Source organism: Solenopsis invicta, chromosome 4 (assembly GCF_016802725.1).
Source record: "Solenopsis invicta isolate M01_SB chromosome 4, UNIL_Sinv_3.0, whole genome shotgun sequence".
In the NCBI taxonomy this organism is placed as follows: domain Eukaryota; kingdom Metazoa; phylum Arthropoda; class Insecta; order Hymenoptera; family Formicidae; genus Solenopsis; species Solenopsis invicta.
The window spans coordinates 4,047,770-4,067,589 of record NC_052667.1 but is presented as its reverse complement, the minus strand read 5'-3'; the positions used below and the strand labels follow the sequence as shown (position 1 = coordinate 4,067,589).

At 34.3% G+C, this 19,820-nt stretch overlaps 3 protein-coding genes and 1 non-coding gene across 10 annotated transcripts in view; 1 reads left to right on the top strand and 3 right to left on the bottom strand.

The window, feature by feature from the left end:
• LOC105195643 overlaps positions 1–11,344 on the top strand; it is a 133,524-nt gene extending 122,180 nt beyond the window's left edge. For 2 of the 3 annotated variants that reach the window (XR_005574532.1, XR_850714.3), the window contains exon 5: positions 9,533–11,344. The gene's annotated coding sequence lies outside the window, so the exon portion shown is untranslated. Of the gene's footprint in view, positions 1–5,012; positions 5,299–9,532 lie in introns of those variants that run through there. The other variant, XR_005574533.1, reaches the window with a different exon arrangement.
• LOC105195638 (choline-phosphate cytidylyltransferase A) lies at positions 202–5,019 on the bottom strand. 4 transcript variants are annotated; one of them, XM_011161142.3, is made up of 9 exons: positions 4,746–5,019; positions 4,006–4,162; positions 2,688–2,796; positions 1,861–1,977; positions 1,561–1,712; positions 1,244–1,465; positions 947–1,114; positions 717–838; positions 202–487 (listed from the first exon to the last, which is right to left on the bottom strand). In XM_011161142.3, exons 2-9 carry the CDS (start codon positions 4,114–4,116, stop codon positions 385–387), a joined length of 1,104 nt encoding a protein of 367 aa, XP_011159444.1. In that variant the 5' UTR covers positions 4,117–4,162; positions 4,746–5,019; the 3' UTR covers positions 202–384. The 4 variants fall into 4 exon arrangements, with proteins under 4 accessions (XP_011159444.1, XP_011159446.1, XP_011159447.1 ...); XM_011161144.2 differs by lacking the exon at positions 4,746–5,019 and adding an exon at positions 4,458–4,643; XM_011161145.3 differs by lacking the exon at positions 4,746–5,019 and adding an exon at positions 4,230–4,357.
• Positions 10,957–19,706, bottom strand: LOC105195644 (importin-5). 2 transcript variants are annotated; one of them, XM_011161154.3, is made up of 14 exons: positions 19,553–19,706; positions 18,108–18,257; positions 17,694–17,920; positions 17,518–17,614; positions 16,687–17,252; positions 16,191–16,299; positions 15,560–15,859; positions 14,679–14,861; positions 14,472–14,598; positions 13,996–14,361; positions 13,660–13,913; positions 13,058–13,578; positions 12,763–12,982; positions 10,957–12,677 (listed from the first exon to the last, which is right to left on the bottom strand). In XM_011161154.3, exons 1-14 carry the CDS (start codon positions 19,631–19,633, stop codon positions 12,576–12,578), a joined length of 3,303 nt encoding a protein of 1,100 aa, XP_011159456.1. In that variant the 5' UTR covers positions 19,634–19,706; the 3' UTR covers positions 10,957–12,575. The 2 variants fall into 2 exon arrangements, with proteins under 2 accessions (XP_011159456.1, XP_039304074.1); XM_039448140.1 differs by lacking the exon at positions 19,553–19,706 and adding an exon at positions 18,725–18,749.
• On the bottom strand, positions 17,343–17,471 carry LOC113004126. Its single transcript, XR_003268872.1, has one exon.
• Positions 19,707–19,820: the final 114 nt, after the last annotated feature.

Here is a 19,820-nt window from a genome sequence, read left to right as displayed (position 1 = left end):
CAACTGTAAGAAAATACCAAATTAAAGGTAAATAATTCACATATATCTGCATTAAGTAACATAGGAACTAAGCAGTGTAACAATATTTCAAAAGCGATAATACTAAAAAAAAACATTGATGGTACATGACTCAGATAGTCTACATGTATCATCTATTATCATTATGATCTAATTAATAAAATCTGCAAAAACACTAAACTCTTACATCACGACAGGAAATTTTAATGTATAACACTAGCTAATACCATACAAAATCCATTTAAGCATAGTAGCATCATCAGCAGTTCGTGTATGAAAATACATCTAAACTTTTAAGGTAATAAATAAAAATTGCACGTTTGTTTTGGTCAGTGAGAATATATGCCTCTTTAATGTAATTAGTTATCATTTGGAGTGTAGATGTTCTTCTTCATCATCACTATAATCATCACTCAAATAGTGATTATTTTGTGAAAACTCAAAGCGTCCCGTTTTCTTTGGTGGTGGACTGTAAATCGAGGTATATAAATTAAAATATAGTCAAATATAATATGAATCTGTATGTTTCATACAGATAGAGCCGGTCTCATTAACTTAAAAAGTCTATTAATTAAATTTATGAATTATCAACTGCAAAACTTAAAACTAATCCTGTTATTTTGTTTTTCTTGTTTATTTTATACAAATTATAATTTACAAATTTGATGGGACCCGTCATGATATATTAAAAAACGTACCTTGTCTGGTCTTCGTCGTTGTTACTGCTATTACTACTGCTTGGACTACCATCCCTTTTCGGGCTTGCCGGTGGAGATAAAGCTTGCATTAAGCGGCCTTTACTCTCATTCCAAATTGTTGACTACAAATATAAAGTTTCAATATATTTTCATAAAATTTATATAGTTAAGAATACACATATTTCTATATGTGAGAAACACGCAACACATGTACACATGCATGTACATACCAGTCTGCCTTCTCTTCCGAAGAGTAAGAGGAAAGCATCGATAAAATCCCGAGATTTCTCTTCCCACTTGCTTATCATATCCATTCGTTTCTCGCCAATGTTTTCCATTACTCGCTTTCCCTTATCTTTTAGGTCATCAAACTTGTTTTGTAGGCGAAATTTTTTTTCCTGTAAGATTTCTTTCCTGAGCATATTTCTTGTAACTATTTCTTATTTTATAACTAGTTTGTATCTTTAATATAATATCTTTTTAAATCTAACAATGTAAACGTGACAAACTCATATTATGTTACTTACATTGAGAAAAGACACATTAAGTTCCTTTGCGCTGTAACCTCGTGCGAGATTTCTTCTGACGTATATGTCATAATCTTTGACTATCCTCGCAACGATATCCGATGTAGAAACACCCTCCGTTCTCTGTGTGGCTACAAACATACCTTTAGCTTTTAATTTAGCATAAACGTCCGATCCATCATCAGTCATGTACGGTATATCGTCATGAGCAACAAAGTCAATCTGTAATACAACATAGTTCATGCAATTTTTATACAATAAAAAAAAAAGAGATTTTGTACTATATTTATTAAAATTGAAGATGTAAAAATATGCACCTTGTGCCTTTTCAAAAATTCATCATCAAGCTCCCACGGTGCATCTCGAACAACTTCATCTACGTATCTACAATGCCTAACAGCATCATACCTTTCTAAGTCTGTCATTACGGTCCTTCCTTTTTTACTATGTGTCAATTCATCGTTACATACTATAAAAAAAATTAAAATTGCAATATTATAATTTATTTTAGTAATGTCAAAAAGAATAATAATTATACAGAAACAAAATTCTTATAAAAAACATTTAACATATGAGTGTTAAAAAATATTTTTTCTTATAAAATTTTGCATAATTACCTCCAACAATAAGATAAACATTTGGAAAAATATTCTTAGCTTGTAAAAGTTGCCGTGCGTGTCCTTGGTGAAAGAGATCATAGATACCATCGGCGTAAACTCTAATTTTCCTAGGAACTAAAAGAAAAGATATTTAAATGATAGATAGAAATCAAAATATCAGTATTATTTAATAGGATCTTTACAGCCGACTACATTTGTTCTAACAATTTTTCAAGTATTTATGTGCAGCACTCTTATGCAAGTTTATTGAAACAGGTAAACGACAAAATGCATAATTATTTTGATTTGTGCAAAACAAGTGGAGCAAAATCATTTAATATAATTGTGTTAAACTGGCTTGCTCAAGTAAACCAAAGCGTGTGTAGCGGCGTGGCAGACTTAATTCAAATTAGAAAGCCTCATATAAGAGATTGTATCATTTAGATAATTTTTGATTGATATGCCATGATGTTTAGGATGCTTAAAATAAAATGAGATAGATACACATATCTATTACATTCTACAAATGCATCTATCTCATTCTACTTTAAGCGTTTGTCTACCATATTTAGGACGTGGTGTCTACTCCCTTACTTGGAGACTTACAAAACTAATTAGAAGTTGGTGTTGCAAATAAAAGTAATTATGTTAAAATATATTTTTTGGTGTATGTTTCACATAATTACTTTTAAACTACACATACATGTTTGTACAAACATTTGTACAAGTCTATTGGAATGTTTAAATGATAAAACTGCACAGTTATTGCAAATATGATACACGCGTTCCGATTGACTTGTACAAGTACTTAATAAGTTTACATGTGTGGCTAGTTTTAAACGTACCTTTACCACTTCTTGCTTGTTTTAAAGTAATTCGCATGTTATAATCGCATGCGTTCCTCTCTGTAATAGCCTCTGATTCATCGCTGAAAGGTGCTTCTTTACAAATTGACTGAAAGAAACGAGAATAAAATACATTAATAAGATGATAAATAATTATTGACTACAATAAAGCTGTTGACATTTTGTGTAAGAGTATGCAAATAAAATATATATATATATATATACATACACATACATGTGTATATATGTGATGTACACATACATGTGTATATATGTGATGTTAAAATAAATAAATCTTGTCACATTTTTTGAATTTAAAAATTCAAGAATAATAAAATTGAAATTTTTATGCTTTTACAATTACATTTATCAATATCACTTTGATTTATGATGTTATATAATAGCATTCTCCTTTTTTAATATTATATATATATATATATATATATATATATATATATATATATATATTATGTAAAAATATATAAAGTAGATAAAACTTACTGGAAATCTTTCCTGACAAACAGAAACTTGATCATTATAATCATTTAAAAATGTAAAATTTATATTGTTATAATTCTGTTTGGATCCCCAAGTCATTGTTCTTTTAATACAATTCAGTTATATACAGAATTTTTATTTAATAATATATATTCAAAAATATAAATTACACAATTGCATTTAACCACTTTCAGATATTATATAATTAGAAAATAAACTTTATGAATAACAAGCCGGATTGTACTCAATATGTTTAAATTCTATATGCCAGGATGACTTCGCTTTTAGTTACCAAGCAAGACTGTGTCAGTAATAAGACACTTCCAAGCTTTTATCACATTAGATATGCCAATCTAGAATCACGCCAGACTATTATCAGTTAAAAAGCAATATTATGTATTATCTTTGCACAACATTTTCCACACTTTAATGATTAGCCTCTTCTCAATAACAATATATAATAACAGTAGACTAAATATATACAAAGAGTTCATAAACGTACACATGTACGTTATAGATATTTCAACACTTTATAGTGTCAAAACTGAATACTTAAATAAGATAAACGTATATGTAATTGTACGACATGCGTGTATATTAATTTAAGCACAATGTGGTGTATAAATAGATTAGTATATGTGACTCGATGGAGAGATAATTTGTCATTCACGAGTAGTCAAAATAGATGTCTTGGGAAATATGTCAAGTTTGTAGATTAAGGCTTTCTTAACGCAGTACATTTCCACTAGCCAGCCAAGCGATAGCACGCCGACTTATTTGTTTATTTATTCATACCGAGATTTCGTATCAAAATACTTACAGCGTGAACCGGAGAGTCCTCCCTGGAGCAAGATGCTCTCTCTCCATTGACGCTATTCTGGTGGGACAAAGTAGCCAGCATAGTTTCCTCCCTAGTGCGCTTCCTGGACATTTTCCTACGGCGTTTTCGACGGCGTTGCCATGCAGCCTCGGTTCAACTGCAAGCAAACAAAAATGAATGTCAGATATCGCGCAATTGCGGATCAGGATCCTGCGAACGCGGACCTATTGTGTAACAATAATTGTGGCTACGCGAGACGTTGCGTAAACGCGAGGAAATAAGTGTGTCGATCGAACGATTTCGTTTCGCATGAATGAAAACGTCGACGCTCGCGCGGCAACGAAATCAAAATCGCCTCGAGTTTAAAATAAAAATAATCTGCGGCAGTTACGCTATCGCCGACAGATAACGAGCGCGTTATCTGCGACATTCTCTAATCCAGTGAGGAGGACCTTGACATAGGAGACAGCTCCGGGAAGGAGATCGGAATTCACGATCTATCGATCGACACGTCACACGACGACGTGCCGTGCCTCCGATAAAGCCGCGTGCCACGCACACCCGGCCCTCGTCAGTCCTGTGTCCCGTTGGACAAAGATTCGCGCGGAGCGAGCGTGTATGCGGCAAAAGCCGCGTGCGAACAGACGAGCGACGCCGATCGGCTGATCGTGTCTCGAGGGGGAGTCGCGCTGGGTGGGTGGCGTCGTTCAGCGTCGCTCGCGTTTGCCGTCGGCACTTACGCGCGTTGGCGGCTATCCAGGGTATACGGTGGTCCCGTTTCGCGATCCGTTGTTGCGAAATCTTCAACTGCTCCGTGAGAAAGATTGGCAACTCGCGAACCCTCGAACCTCCTCGTTACTCCGAATCGGCCAAGATTCCAGCGACGAGAGGTGGAGATAATACCGAGCGCAAATGGATCACGAAGACCAACGAAGACCGACCGAGACTCGCGACGCGACTTCCTTCGTGCAAACTGCAACGTGTTCGTCGTGCGCGAGTCGCTTCGACACTCACGACAGCTGACTGAGCTGACCCAGCAGACGCTCGTTGCGATAGGTCTGTTCTCGGCAGCTGCGCCTCTCGGCACTAACCAATCTTTCCTCCTACTCCCATCCTGTCACTCGGCTATACGTCCATCTCGCTCCGGAGCGCAGAGAGTGTAACCTCTAGGCCCGCGCGGAAGAGACTCCGACGCCTGTTCGGAGACGCCAAGACGGATTCGTATGTGTGAATGTATGCACGAAAAAAATTGCGCCTTCAACGAGGAGTGCCACGTTTGATTGGTAGTTCTCGGTTCGTAAACGAACGTTAGCTGCATGTCCTACGTTTGACAGATCGACGAAATGGAGTGCTTCCTCGATTTTGATTATTTTGTAGTTAATCCAGAAAAATTGCATATGTACTGTAAGAAAGCATATAGTTGGTCTATTTTAAGTTCGACTGTACACCATTCGTGACTCAAGATTCACTGATCATGCCATTATGAGTGTATAGTCGACGTTAGAACTTTATCTGCGTGTTTGACAGCTTCTAGAAACAAATATACCCCTCCAAGAAATGTTTAGATAAAGCGGACTTGGTTGCAAGAAAATCTTTTTTTTTCTTGTTCAGATTTAATTTAAAATTAAATTTTTTAAGATTAACTCTTTAAGTAATACATTCAAAAATGTATTATTGTATTTTTTCTTAATTCATAGCAAATATAAATAAAAATTATATATATGCTATGTTCTATTTTTTTCAAAATTTTTCAAAGAAAATACCAATAAAAAAAAGAAATCTAGATAAGCTTACTTAAAAAAAAAACTCCCGGAAATCGCGTAGTTATTTAATACTAAAGTTAAATTAAAATCAAAGTTGTGACATTTTAAAATTACATCTACATTATTTACGTACTGTTATGATATGTTTACGTAAAGTTTTTTCATGTAGACAATATTAGCAATGTAAATTAATATAAATTGAATAATAAAATACAGAAGAAAATAAAAAAGTAATTGAGTAATAAGATTAATAATGTATTTTGACTTTAATATTGATAAAATAAAAAATATACAATATTAAGAATTAAAAAAATAAAATATAATTTTCACTATTTCTGAATCCTCTATGATCTATAAATTATTATTTACATAAATGTCACGTGAAACATTGTTTATATAGTTTACACTATATATGCGTAATGTGGATTATTTATATTTTACGCGTAAATGTCCAACTCGTGCACTGAGAGAAGTTTTTTTAATGAAAAAAAAATACGTTTTCTTAAAACCATATACTTAGATGCAAACATTTGTTTTATAAAATTATTTATTTGAAGTAGACATATTGCTTAAAGTATGCAAGTTTATATTTCTTACATTTAAATAATGAATTTACAATTAAGCAAATAATATTAGTAAACTTAATTAGTTTTTTACATTAAAAAATCTGATTATCTTAAAGATAAAAATAATCTGACAATATTTTCTAGAATTACAAGAAAAAATTACTTGATTAAAAATTATTTCATTTTATTTATATATTTCAATTAAGAATTTTTTAACTTTATTAAAAGTTATGAAACTATTAGGATTTATCAACTAAATAATTTTTTTGTGATAAGTAAAATTTTTGGTTTTAAAATATTTTTTCTCTTATTGTCAGTGTAATTAAAATTCAATTTAATTTACTCTGATCCTAATGTTTTAATTTTTTTTCAAATTTGATTAACATAATGAACGATATTCTTGGCTGCGAATAAAAAATAATATACAAGCGGCGAAGAGTTCTATCGAGGGAAGAGATTCGCGTCTCGTTATGAATTGATCAATATTTATTTGAAATTATAGCAACATCCATATGTGAGATTTAGAAATTCTTTTGTAATAAAAAAATTCATCACATCAATTTTTTACAGGACGCGGTCTCATCCGTCTGACGAAAAAAAAAATTTCAAAACCAATTTTTCAAAACTTTGCCACGTATGCAAGCTCTGTATGTAGAATGTGATTTTGCGTGCATTATGCATTGCGCATGATCTCTTTGAGATATCGCAATCGTCGCGTTGTCATCGGCAGTCTTCCTTCCTTCCTCCCTCTCTCTACATTTTCTCACTTTATTTTTTCGCACCGAGACTTCATTATGAACGTATGCCATTTGCATTTAAAATCAAGTAAGTATCTATATTAACAAACATATTATTCAATTATCTTTTTCACTTTTTTCTGTGTTACGTTATCCAATTTATAATCATTTGCTATAATTTGTAACAATTTATAATAATTTATTACAATAATTGTAATTGCTTGTAATTGCTTGTATTATTACGTGAAAAAAAATCGTGTAAACAATCCCGTCGATTTAGCTAAATATTAGGCGAATTGTTAAGCAAAGAAATTCAATTTCAAACAATGTTACGTCAATATTTCCCACGTGTGTCTACCGTGTTTACTAAAATTTTATTATTTATTTTTTGCAGCTATGAACACTTCCATTTGCTTTTCGCAATTTTTCTCTTTTCAATTCAACATCTGACTGTATGAATTATTTCAAGTGCAATGAAACTATAACGGCGCAGTTGTAGGGAACAAAACTATTGTTGGCGCATAATAGTAGTAGGCGAATCGATTTCTTAATTCGGCAGATCAATCGTGTTATGCAACTTGCTTTGCAAAGCCCCATTTGTGCATAACACGACCTATCAATCGACGAATTAAAAAATTCGCCCAAGGTCCAAGAGAGACCCAGCAAACGTAAATAAATTTAAATGGATTGAAAATTGTAATTCATTCTAATTTATTCGAATTCGTGCTCTAGGGTTTCCGAATATTTTTGAATTCAGATGAGCTCAAATGGATTAAAATGCGAAATGAGTTATTCATCATGCTGAATTCATATTATTTTTGGATTCAAATGGATTTGAAAAATCTGAAACGCGAATTTGAAAATGTCTCAAAGTGAATTTATTTCTATCCACTTTCAATACACTTTCGTTTGCTGGGGAGAACGCTCTTGGCAGTCTAGGCTCTGGTCGCCTCGCATCGATCACGGGCATCCACCCTCGGAATTCTCGGAAATACGACGCGCGTGACACGTCGTCAGATGGGAATCCCACCGCGAAGGGGTAGGAGCAGGAGGGAAAAGTTGTCTCTCGTTCGCTAGTGTCTCTCTGATTACGAATTGAAAGTTTAGAATTCGAGCGACCTTAACTTCTCAACTTTGTTCCGGTCGATCAATCGAGTCTGAATCTTCAATTCGCTATCTTTAATTTAATCTTCGATGTGCGCAGGATCCTGGGAACCCATACATCGCAGCACGCAAAAAAAAAATTGCAAATATTGCTACAAAATTTTGCAGTATTGCAGCAACGTTAATACGATATTACATGTGTTATCACAATGTTGTTGCAACAATTACGTATGTTTCTAAAGCGGACTTATTTTACCATTGCTGCAATGTTTTTGCAACACTGTGTTGTATGGGAAGTAACGCAGCGGCGTGCGACGTCTTACCATTGTCCGCGCCTCCGGCGGCAGTCTTCGAAATTTGCCGGGCGTCGCGACGCGAGTTCAACAACGCGCGAAACCACTCACAAAAAAAAAAAAAAAAAAAATCCCTCTCCTCCTTATCGAGGGAATTTCCGCAATTTGGATTCGCGGCGATTACAGCGTTATCTAATCGTGGGCTGGCGCGCGACGTCGATCTAATAATCCGGAGGAGGACCGGATGCACCGCGTGACTCCCCGGATCGTCTTAGTATCGACACACCCGTCGCGCAACACTGCGTCGCGCCCGCTTTATCGTCACGAACACGTATGAGCCGGTCGCCGCGGCGAGAGCAGCGGGCGCTATTCGCGCCTCACCAGGCGAGAGGGCGACGATGACGAGGGCGACGATGACGTAATATCGGATGATCGCCGGCGTCATGTGTGCACCGGCCGTTCCGCATGCCGGCGTGTACATGTACACGTATACGCGGACGCGGGTATGCTATACGTGGGACAAACCCGCAAAAAAATCGGAACGAGAGAGAAAAATAAACAGCCACGTAATGCACATTCAAGGAATTTTACCTTTGTCTTCGTCGTTTAGCGGATGACATTTGCAACACTGAATGAATAAATCCCATCTCTCACGTTTTCGAATTTATATAAATCAAATATAAAATATAAATTCAGATATATATTTCGTAGAATAATACGTAATTGTATGTATAAATTAGGACCATTTTATAAAAATAAATATTTATGTATAATGTATATGCGTTATTGATACATTTTAATAATAAAATAAATTTTGCATTTATACGATACATATTTGATTTCGTACATATAAAATCAAATATATATTTATTTTTTAATATTTATTCAAAACTTATTTTATTTATTATAAATATTTTTTTCACATATTTAATTAGTTATAATTATACATGCATTGTCTAAAGATGACAATTATAAAAAGATGTTTGAAATGTTTTGATGTGCCTATAAATACCTTGTAGTAATTCTACAAAATTTTCTGCAGCTAAATCCATTTTGTTTTTCAGGCAACTTCTAGATATCTTTCACTAGTCTACAAGACCTTGATCTTTTCCGAGGTCCGTTACGAAGAGCAAAACTTCCACAAATTGGAGATCAACAACCGCAGCTGAAGACGAGACCTTTATCCTTTTCCTATCAGAATGTAGATCTCTTTTTTTTTATTTGAGCTCGGTCTGTAATCAAAGAAAATGCTTATAAGTAAAATCAACATCTGAAACACACGAGTGCAGAAAATTACGATGACACGTTGCGTATGTATAAGCACGAAATACCTTTGCATTTATGCCGTTGTACTGCAAAGTACCGTTGTACAAATTATGCTCTTAAATCAGGTTTTCTCCGTTACTTGAAAACACGTGCGTTTTCATTTTACGATTGCGGGTTGCCAGCTACCTCACCGTATCTCACCTTGTATAAGTCGCAAAATTCGTGTAGGGTATGTAAATTTAATGTCACGTGTTTGAGTGAAGAAACAAGCGTATGAATCCTCCGTTAATCCTGCATTTCAGTATTTCTTTTAAAATACAAAGAAAAATAGGAAATTAAGTCTGAAATATAAATACATACATTCGAAATTTAATTCAACCATTGAATTTTAATTAACGACAGTTATCGTTTCGGATTATTCACTGACTAATTTTAGATGCACATTAATCGGCCCAATAAAATACTTGATAACGGATCATCAGATTCGTTCGTCATTGATCCGTCACTCTTTCTATTCTACATATTAGAATACGGATTATTCATATAAAATGAAACAGCAAAATAATACGAGTGCTATAAATAATGCAACTGTCTCGGTGTATATTGTAACATGTGTTGCAAAAGCGTATTGCTTTCACCTGCAGTTATTACTTTCAAAAATTATAAGCACTGTATTTATCAAGTAATATACAAAAATGTTTTACGATGGTGATCGATATTCAGTAAATTGATATAAATAATTTTTTAATTACCAAACTTCAACTATATGCTTATAAATGGCATGATAATACACATCTTTAGCTCTCTTATCGATCTTTACATGTTACAGAAAATACCTATTAGATTATCATTTAGCCTTGTAATAAATTTTACTCAAAGATAATTGCCGCGTAAGATACTTAATGTCAAGCGACGAGAAGCAGTTAACTTAATTTATGATTATTCTAGGACGATCTAATAACTTGCAAAAATTAAATTAAATATACAATGTATTATATATAAAACGTAAAACTTGTTAAAAAATATATATATATGTATATATATGTACTAGTCATAGGATTAAATTCATTAAAATTAAAATATATATATAGGTAAAGAGCAAAACAAATGATTACAAAGCTGAGATTTATTTTAGCTAATAATGGTTTTAAAATAATCTCTATATAAGAATTATAATTTTTCCATTTCTTTCACATTGATTTTACTCTCTTTTTTTTTTCTCTTTCTGTTGCAAATGCGTATCGCACAAATAATCCAGTATTGATTTTCCGTATGTATTTGCTGCAATTATGTGCATCTTACAAGTTGCCGAGTTGTTGATTTTCTGTGAAATGCCGAGGCAGTGCCTACCGTATATCAAGGATTACTTACAATCGAGTACTTCTACTCTATATACTTCTTCACGATATTTTCATATACTTCGACGTATGTACAAAGAAATGTTTATTCTTTACTTTTTACTCCTCTACACGTCTCAGTAAAAAAAGGTTACTTGGAGCATTTATACTGGAGTAGCCGTGAAGGTGTACTAAAGATAAATTTTCCATTGATGAAATTTCATATACAATCACAAGTATCGGAGTACATATTTTATAAATAAATAGCAACAAGTACAGAAGGAGCTGTTAAACAAATTATTTCGCTCAGTCCTTTCTTATTCAACATTTCAATCCTCATCCTGGGTGTTATTTTAGCCCAAGGAAACGTAATGCATTTCGTATTACTAAAAGTCCTTTTTTTGCACACATTTTTTATATCTTTTTTATTCTGGAATAACGTTTAGTTTATGACATGAGCAAGTTGTAAAGTTACAGTTAATTAAATATTAGCTGTAAGATTACAAAAATTTGCAGCATTTAGATAAACATTTTTATCTATGAGGAAAAAAGTACATTTTTTTTATATGTCACAAAGTCTTATCTGGATCTTGATATCTAAAAGCTTTTAAACTTTTCATTACGTTTCATTCCAAAGGCATTCGTATACAGAACCTTAACGTTGCAACATTATCGATATTATTAAATAACATTTACTGTATCTAAATTTAATAATAAAAATACCTAAATCACAATGTCACGCGTTTACTTCATGGCTACAACGAGGCTTTCCAGTCTATCTTGTATTAGCTTTGTCATTTTGTCAGAACGTGGAAACAATTTGAGAATAGACAAATTTTTTTTGTAAGATCACAGTGACAAAATCATAATTCCTTAATGTTATATTCGCATAACAAAGCTATATTTATGTAACATTACGCAATTTTTTTACAAAGCCATTTTTATTTTTAAGACAATTTAGCATCGTTCGATTCTCAATGGCAGGAGAACATTATCACCTGATCGTCTGATTGCTTGAATGTCTGATTTAAGTCAACGTCATTATTCATAAACTTTTTAATAATATTTCAATAATATTCATCAATGTGAAGCAAGAAGAAAAGAGGTATATATATACAACAAGTATATATGTATAAAATATTGAGTTTAAAATATTTTAAGGATATATGAATAGCTTTTTTTTTAAATTGTGCAAATGTGAGCTCATTCACAATAAAATTTTTTCTCGACTTCATTCGTAGAAGCGTTGTAAAACCAAATAATGACAAACTAATTTTAATTTCAAATGTTTAACAATCCCTGACGATAGAAAACTAATATCTGATAATGATACAGAAATACATACTCTCAACAAGTACGTGGATAATAATACGTAAAATGCTTAAATATATTTGTATGTGTACTAGGCGAATGTTTCGTAGATATAATATACCTACAACCTTTGCAGTTTTTTCGGGAGATTAATTACGCGTTAATTTTTTTTATTTGTTACGATGTTAAAAATTCAACTTATTGTTAGTGCCGAGGCACTAAGTGCCTCGTGAAGTGCCTGTTGTTGATCTGTTGTTAGCTGCATTATGGTCGCCTGAAACATCGTGTCGTTGTTCTGGAAAGAAATAAAATTATTTGTTATCTGGAAATTGCAACGATTAATATAAACAAACTTATACTATTGTTAACTTTTTACTTACTTGTATTTCTCTAACGATACTAAGAATTCTAGACATAACGGGATGATCATTAGGCACAGCTTCTCTGAACATTGCTTCGGCAAAGAAACTTATAAGTCGAGGCAAATGCACATTATTCGTTCCTAAAACTACTGCATGATTTGCTTCGATCAAATCGCACAAGTATCCATATACGTGAGGTGCTTCATCCTCATCTTCGACGACTGGTAGCCAAGTTAGCCTATAAAAGAAAGCGTCTTGAGTAAAGTTTATGTGTTCATAATTTATTATTTTTAAAATAATCTTATTGGTTTACCAGTGAGGGAGAATTTCATCGACATTGATTGCTGTGCTATTGTATTTGAGAATTTTAGTCACTGCCGAAATAGCATTTTCAGTGGGATTTACATTCTCCGGCGACCTAGATTCGGGGTCGCTTATAACCTCCATCAGTTTTGGTAAAGCTTCGGCACACGCTTGGGCAAAGCCTTCTCCACCGAATTGGCCTAAAACTCCGCAACCATAAGCTGCCGCTTGTCTGACTTCCGCAGATTTATCAGAAACATATTGAATCATAGGTCGCAAAAAGAATTCTTGATATTTTGCGCAGTCAGGTCCTCCAAATTCTATAACGTCATCAAAAACACATAAAGCCCATTGATGATCCGACCATGAGCTTTCGGGGTTCAGTAATTTTACAAAATGTCCACATATTTGATCAAAATATGGGAAGAATGAAGACTTGTAAGTTGTAAATAAGGCATGTAAAATGTCAGCGATTTTACTGAGCGTATATACATCCTCATTATCTTCATCAGCAAGTTGTTCTTCAACAACCTAATTCAATAAATATATTTTATTAATGTACAAAAATTTATAAAATCTTAAATTTTTATAAACAATTAAATTTTACAATACCTCGTCATAATCTTCATCTTTTCGTTTCTCCAATCTAGCATCCGCTCTTTCAAAATGTTCTTTAAGTAATTTATCTAAAAGCCGTAAAAGCTCAGTCATATGTGGCGCACTCAAACAACCTGCGCCCAATGTCTCGATACATTTCGCTAAAGAAGACAATAATTCCAACAACACTTCAGATTCTGGTTCTGTATCAATAGCTTTCAACAAATCTGGACAAATATATGCCCACATGCCTTCTAAATACTGTGGACCTGTGTATATTGATTTACATGTGATGAGACAATTTGCAACAGAAAAGTTATATAGCTTTTCAATAGAAATGTTATATCTAACCTTTTATTTTAGCACAGTCGAGAAGATACGGCAAACTTGCTGCAGCTGCAGTTCTGACACCATCATGGAAGTAAAACTTCAACATCGGCACCATCAATCGTACAACCTCTTCCGCATAATCCGCAAAGCCCTCTTTTAATTCTCGTGCATAACAAACTAACATTTCGCATGCAGAAGCTTTATCCTCTAAACCAGCTGTTTTGATTCCAAAGTTTTGTTGCTCGCCTAGTGAAACAAATTGCCAGTCAAGATCACCTTCAATACCTTCCATGTCTTCATTATCGAGTAGCGCAACTTCAGGTTTCATAGCGGCTGTTCGTAATACGGGGCCCATTACTAATGGTAAGTACTGTTCAAATTGTTTTCCTATATAAAAAAAAAAGATGCTCTTAAGAAATTATGTAATGATAAAAAAATTCTTATATGTAAAACTTGGCATATATTCAATAGCATATGAAATCTTGCTCATATTTTACCAAGAATTTTACAAATCCTGGCCCAAGCAGATATAAGATAACTGGTTTGTGGATCGTCATCGGGAAGATCGCCTTCTGAATGCGTTTTGAGTAACATATCCATAACGTCACTAGCGTCAGCAATAAACTGTTGAACAATCCAAGTGATAATTAATGAACTTTTCTATCAGAAAATATAAGAAAAGAAATCAGAAGATATTTAATCACCTTGTCTGGTCCAACAGCTAACCCTATGAGACTGACACATTCAATCGTTTTACCTCGTAATATTTTGTGTTCTTGTTGATTTGCATTTTGAATAATATATTTTAAACAAGGCATTAACCTATCGTAATACGCTACAAATTGCTCTTCACATGTGTCCGCAACAGAGGCAATTGTTGTGACAACCTGCATAAAAAGCAACAAAAATTCAATTTTACACATTAAGTCCAACACTTCGTAATTTATTTATATTTTACGATTTATAACTCAGAAATGTTGTGTAACTTGATAAAAGTGTCGAACTTGTAATTAGTAGGTTTCTAGGTTTGATTTATCATACAATAAATGTGATTTATCTTTGAATTTTACATTTACATTATATTTATATATGAATAAAAATATATGTTCTAGACTAAAATTACTATCAATTATGATAGTAATTAACTCTCAAGAACCGCAAGGAACAAATCTTATTTATCTGTATTACCAAAACAGTAATACAGAAAAGATTTGTATCCTTTGCTTAATTTACCACAATTGCAATACTATCATATCCACCAAATGAATATGACTTTTGGATTAATTTGTGGCATGTCCTAGCGTAAATTACAAATAAAAATTTTTAAATTAATAATTTACGTAAAGCGTAACAGAAATAGCTCCCATAATTGGTTGCATATAAAAAGCTAAGAATAGAGAGTTCTGACAGAAATCTCCCTGATCCTTTAAGTAAAGAAGTTTTACATATGGCTGATAACTTATATCATGCAAAACACATTATTGCGAATGTTCATAAAAGAAAAAAAGGTGGATTTTTAGAACAGGTTCAAATCATTTAGGAACCAATATTGATTTGTTACAAGTTATTATAACTCACAACTTACCTGTTCAAGTACGAGCTTCGTTCCCTTTTCAACTAATTCATGGAATTTAGCATTCAGGATTGATTCAAGTTTAGCCATTATGGCATCGAGATACGGTATCAGAATATTTTTCGGGCAATCTTCGCTAAAGTTTACAAGAGCGGCGCCGGCGTGAGCTTGAACCCTGGGATTCGCATTATCGTCCAATACCATCAATAATCCAGGGATAACTTTATCGTGAAATTTCTTTTCAAACATAGGCGAAAAATCTGTGGACATTTGCCCTACTGCATTGCAGGCAGCATACCTCACACGAGGATGCTAAAAAAAAATTAAATATTAATTTATGCACAATTTTTACATTTATATTATACTATTTATATACATATACAAATGGAAATGTATGTTCCAAAACTATGATTACTATCATTCTTAATAATAATCAATTTTCAGGAACCACAAGGAACAAATCTCTTTGTAACCTTTGCATAATTTGCCACAATTGCAACACTGTCATATCCACTTGAATACGACTGCCGGATAATTTGCGGCTTATCTTACAATTAGTAAATTACACTATATATAATTTCGCGTAGAAAAAAATTGAAGCTGATCAAATAAAATTATAAAATAAATTTGTCATTGTACTTACAGAGTCTTGTAAATATTGTATGACTCCATCCATTATTTGTGGTAAAAGAGCTTCCATTTGCTTATGGCATCCTTCACCAACAGCTGAGATAGCCATAAGTGCTGCATGCCTAAATAATGAAAAATATATTTCTTTATATATGTACACAATAGATAAGAGATTAAAAAATATATAAAACTATTATTTAACTAATAAATATTGAAAAAAAACTGTATGTTTTTATAATTATAGCAGTCACATCATATACAACTGCCAATTGTTATTTTAAAAAACATTCAATAAGAATCTCAGACCAACTACCAAAACGGCAGCTGAAAAAGAGGTTTATCTCATTGGTCACTCTATCACAGATGTAACGCAATTACACAAAAGTATGTAATTGCTGACTTTTCTGTGACATTTTACACTGGCGTTCATATATATGTAATATTAAATATTGGACATCAATAAGATCGCAGCTCGTAAATGGGGGGGAGGGGGGGGATTATATATTTACCTATACTTCCAATCGCTGTTATTTAACATTGTAGGGATATTTTGCACAATTAGTGGTAGCATTGTTTTTCCTCCTAGGCCACACGCTAATCTATCTAAAGCACTTTCTGCAACTACATTATTACTGTCATTGTCCTCTTCAATGATCTCATCAGAGAAACTCCATTTTTCATCTTCTTCCAAATCAGTCATCATCTTCAATATCAATGGCACCAAGGCTACAATATACCGTTGACCAACTTTCCGCACCATAGCTGGTGCAGTTTCCGCCAAAGTTACAATAACCTCTAATGCCAATTGCCTCCAAGAGTCAGGGATCTCTTCATTGGAGATTACATTCATGCACATCTGCATAATGTTATCTGATTGTCCCCTGAGGAATTTTGGCGTGGTTTCAGCAAGGTCTATCAACACCTTTATAAGAGCATCATCGTCTTGCTTTTCTATAGATTGAGCAGTTACTTGTACAAGAGCTGGAACTAGTTCTGTGAAATGTTGATATATATTTTCTTCTTTGTCATGTAATGTTATAAATGCTCCAATTGCTCGTACCGCTTGAAATCTGACCTGATAAAAAAAAACAGTATTATAAAAACTCGTACAATAAAAAACAGAAATTAAAAAAAAATTTTAGATGTTCATAAATTGTTTTATATAAAATGTATGCCCCGTATCTGTCTGTAAATTAATACTTCACAAGTTACAGTCATCAGAAGGCATATTTTTTTTTTGGAAGAATTATGACGAGTAATCTTATCTTGTCGAGACTCGTGTATCGATCTCCCATTAGACTAAATAAAAATCTGAAAGAGTGTGTGAACTTCAATATTACCTCATAATTTGCCATATCCATAACAGATTGCTGTAACATTTGTTTTATAAGTTCGAGATGATTTGCTTGTTGATTTCCAAATACGCCTGGGACGGATCTACATATATACATTTAATACTCTTTACTTCTATTTTTTGACAAATATCACTCATAAGATAGACTTAAAGAAAACTCACGTGAACATACGAAGTGCACTCTCTTTTAATGCTGGCAACGGACTATTCGCGCATTGAAATAGGAACTGAAGAAACTCCGGCCATTGATTATTACCATCTTCGTCTATTAAATTCCTGGCAACTTCAGCTGCAACGTCACAAACTTTACGTCGGATCGCTTCGGTTTGTTCATTTTGAACTGATAATAAAATTTGTTCTTTTAACTGGCCTTGCGCTTCTGGTGGAATCTATGGAATAATTACATATCAAATTTATTTTTAACTGACCTTTGATTCACACATGGATAATTTTTTTAAATTAATTTCCTGATAAGAAGTTCTTAAGAAATAATATATCAACGATGCTAAATTGAAAAAAAAGTACAATTTAACAAAAAAATTTTATATACTAACTAGAGATTAGAGAGAAGCTTACCTTAGGATAAAAGTCCATAAATTCTGAGGAGAATAATCGACGCAACAACACTGCGGCAATGGTCCGCATATCTTCCGCAAGTGTACCATTGCAAACAGTAGTTAAAAGATATGTCACCTTGCTTTCCACTGGAAGATTACCGTACGCCTCCTAAATAATTTCAAAGATTAAAAATAACATTATTTAAAATTTCCTTCTCCTTTGACAACAAGAGTAAATTACTGTCCACTAAAAAAATGAGAATTTTTAGAAAGTTATGCAATAGATTCAAAGTTTACATTTGTTTGAAAAATATTTATTATATTTCTCTTATTTGAAGAATTATATATTCATACAATTTTTTCTAAGAAAAATTAAATGTTATAAAAGTGTAAAGAAAAGTAACAATACAATATAAATAAATAACTATAATAAATAACTTAAAAATAAATAAACAAGCTAACAATAATAAAAATTGTAAAATAGAATACAAAGATGCCATATTAAAAAGCAAATGTCTTTGATCTGTTACTATGTATTATATCCTGAACAAAGTATATATGTATAGTGAATATATATCTAAATTATTCACAGATGCCAAAATCAAAGTTTTCTATCTCTTTCTTTTTCTCTCCTACCTTTCCACCCCCGAACTAAATTTACCAAGCCAGATCTGACTCATTTCGTGTTGAAGTACATATTGTAATCGACGCACGTATGAATATTCGACGAATTACGCCTGACACGTGATCGTGCCGTGAGTCAAGGTAAAAGAGACGTATATAGAACGCGTAGAGGGGCATCCGAGCCATGCGAACGAATCGCGTATGCGTGCGATTCGCACGCGGATCGGGCGGGTCGCGAGGCAGCCGAAGACGACGCATGCCACGATAATCGCCGGAAATCGCATTGCTCGCGTGTAGGCGGGAAAACAAGATGCATCTCGCGAAACGTGCGTGTCGCAGGGTCGCGCGCGGGAACGAGCGGACGTGACGCGATGCCGCTCCGCGCGGACGCGGACCGGAACCTCGCCAGGAGCCGCTCCCCGCGTAACCGAGCTCGCCGGCGAGAATGTCGAGAGACGCATCGACATCCGTTGTCGCCGAACACGCGGAATTGACGGGTGGCACGCGGGGCGCGCGCCGACCGCATGTAGGACACCATTTTGGATTTCTTGACCGATCGTGCGAGGAAGTGCGTTAGAAATTTAACGCCCGGTTACTGCGCGATGGATCTCCTCCTCCATCGACGCATCACGACCGACCACCGTGACATCGCCAATCGACGAACGATTCGCCGCTAGCCGATGCCGGCTATAACACCCCCGTGCGAGCTGTGACAACACGTCGGCAACGTGCTCGGCGAGGAATGTGCCGAAGACCGCGCAGCGGGCAACCGCGCCTCCCGGCGCGCGATCGACATCCGCGGAGCGCGGCCGCAAAAATTCACCTGGTGTTTAAACGTACCTCCGCCTGCGTCCGGACATCGTTATCTGTGCTGAGGAGTGTATTCAGAAGCTGTTGAAACTGGTCCAGATCTGCCGCCATTGTTACCGAACGAATGAACCCAAGCGCACACTTGCCCCAGTCGATCGTCAATCGATGTGGTCAACGTTGCGCGACGAAATGTTACTAACTGCCTGAAAATGTTGCCAACATTGATCGCGTGTTCAGCGGACTCGTAGTTGAGTGAGCGCTCGCTGTTATTGGCGTATGCTTCTAGTGCTAAAGGTCT

What these genes read in the sequence shown, in the direction of transcription:
- LOC105195638 (XM_011161142.3), bottom strand. Translation starts at nt 4,116, where the DNA reads ATGTCCAGGAAGCGCACTAGGGAGGAAACTATGCTGGCTACTTTGTCC. An exon ending in ACAAGCAAGAAGTGGTAAAG is followed by an intron (nt 1,978 to 2,687) that starts GTACGTTTAAAA and finishes CTTTTCTTTTAG; the next exon opens with TTCCTAGGAAAATTAGAGTT. An exon ending in AACGACGAAGACCAGACAAG is followed by an intron (nt 488 to 716) that starts GTACGTTTTTTA and finishes CTCGATTTACAG; the next exon opens with TCCACCACCAAAGAAAACGG.
- LOC105195644 (XM_011161154.3), bottom strand. Translation starts at nt 19,633, where the DNA reads ATGGCGGCAGATCTGGACCAGTTTCAACAGCTTCTGAATACACTCCTC. An exon ending in TAGCTGTTGGACCAGACAAG is followed by an intron (nt 14,599 to 14,678) that starts GTGATTAAATAT and finishes ATTGTTCAACAG; the next exon opens with TTTATTGCTGACGCTAGTGA. An exon ending in CGACTGTGCTAAAATAAAAG is followed by an intron (nt 13,914 to 13,995) that starts GTTAGATATAAC and finishes CAATATACACAG; the next exon opens with GTCCACAGTATTTAGAAGGC.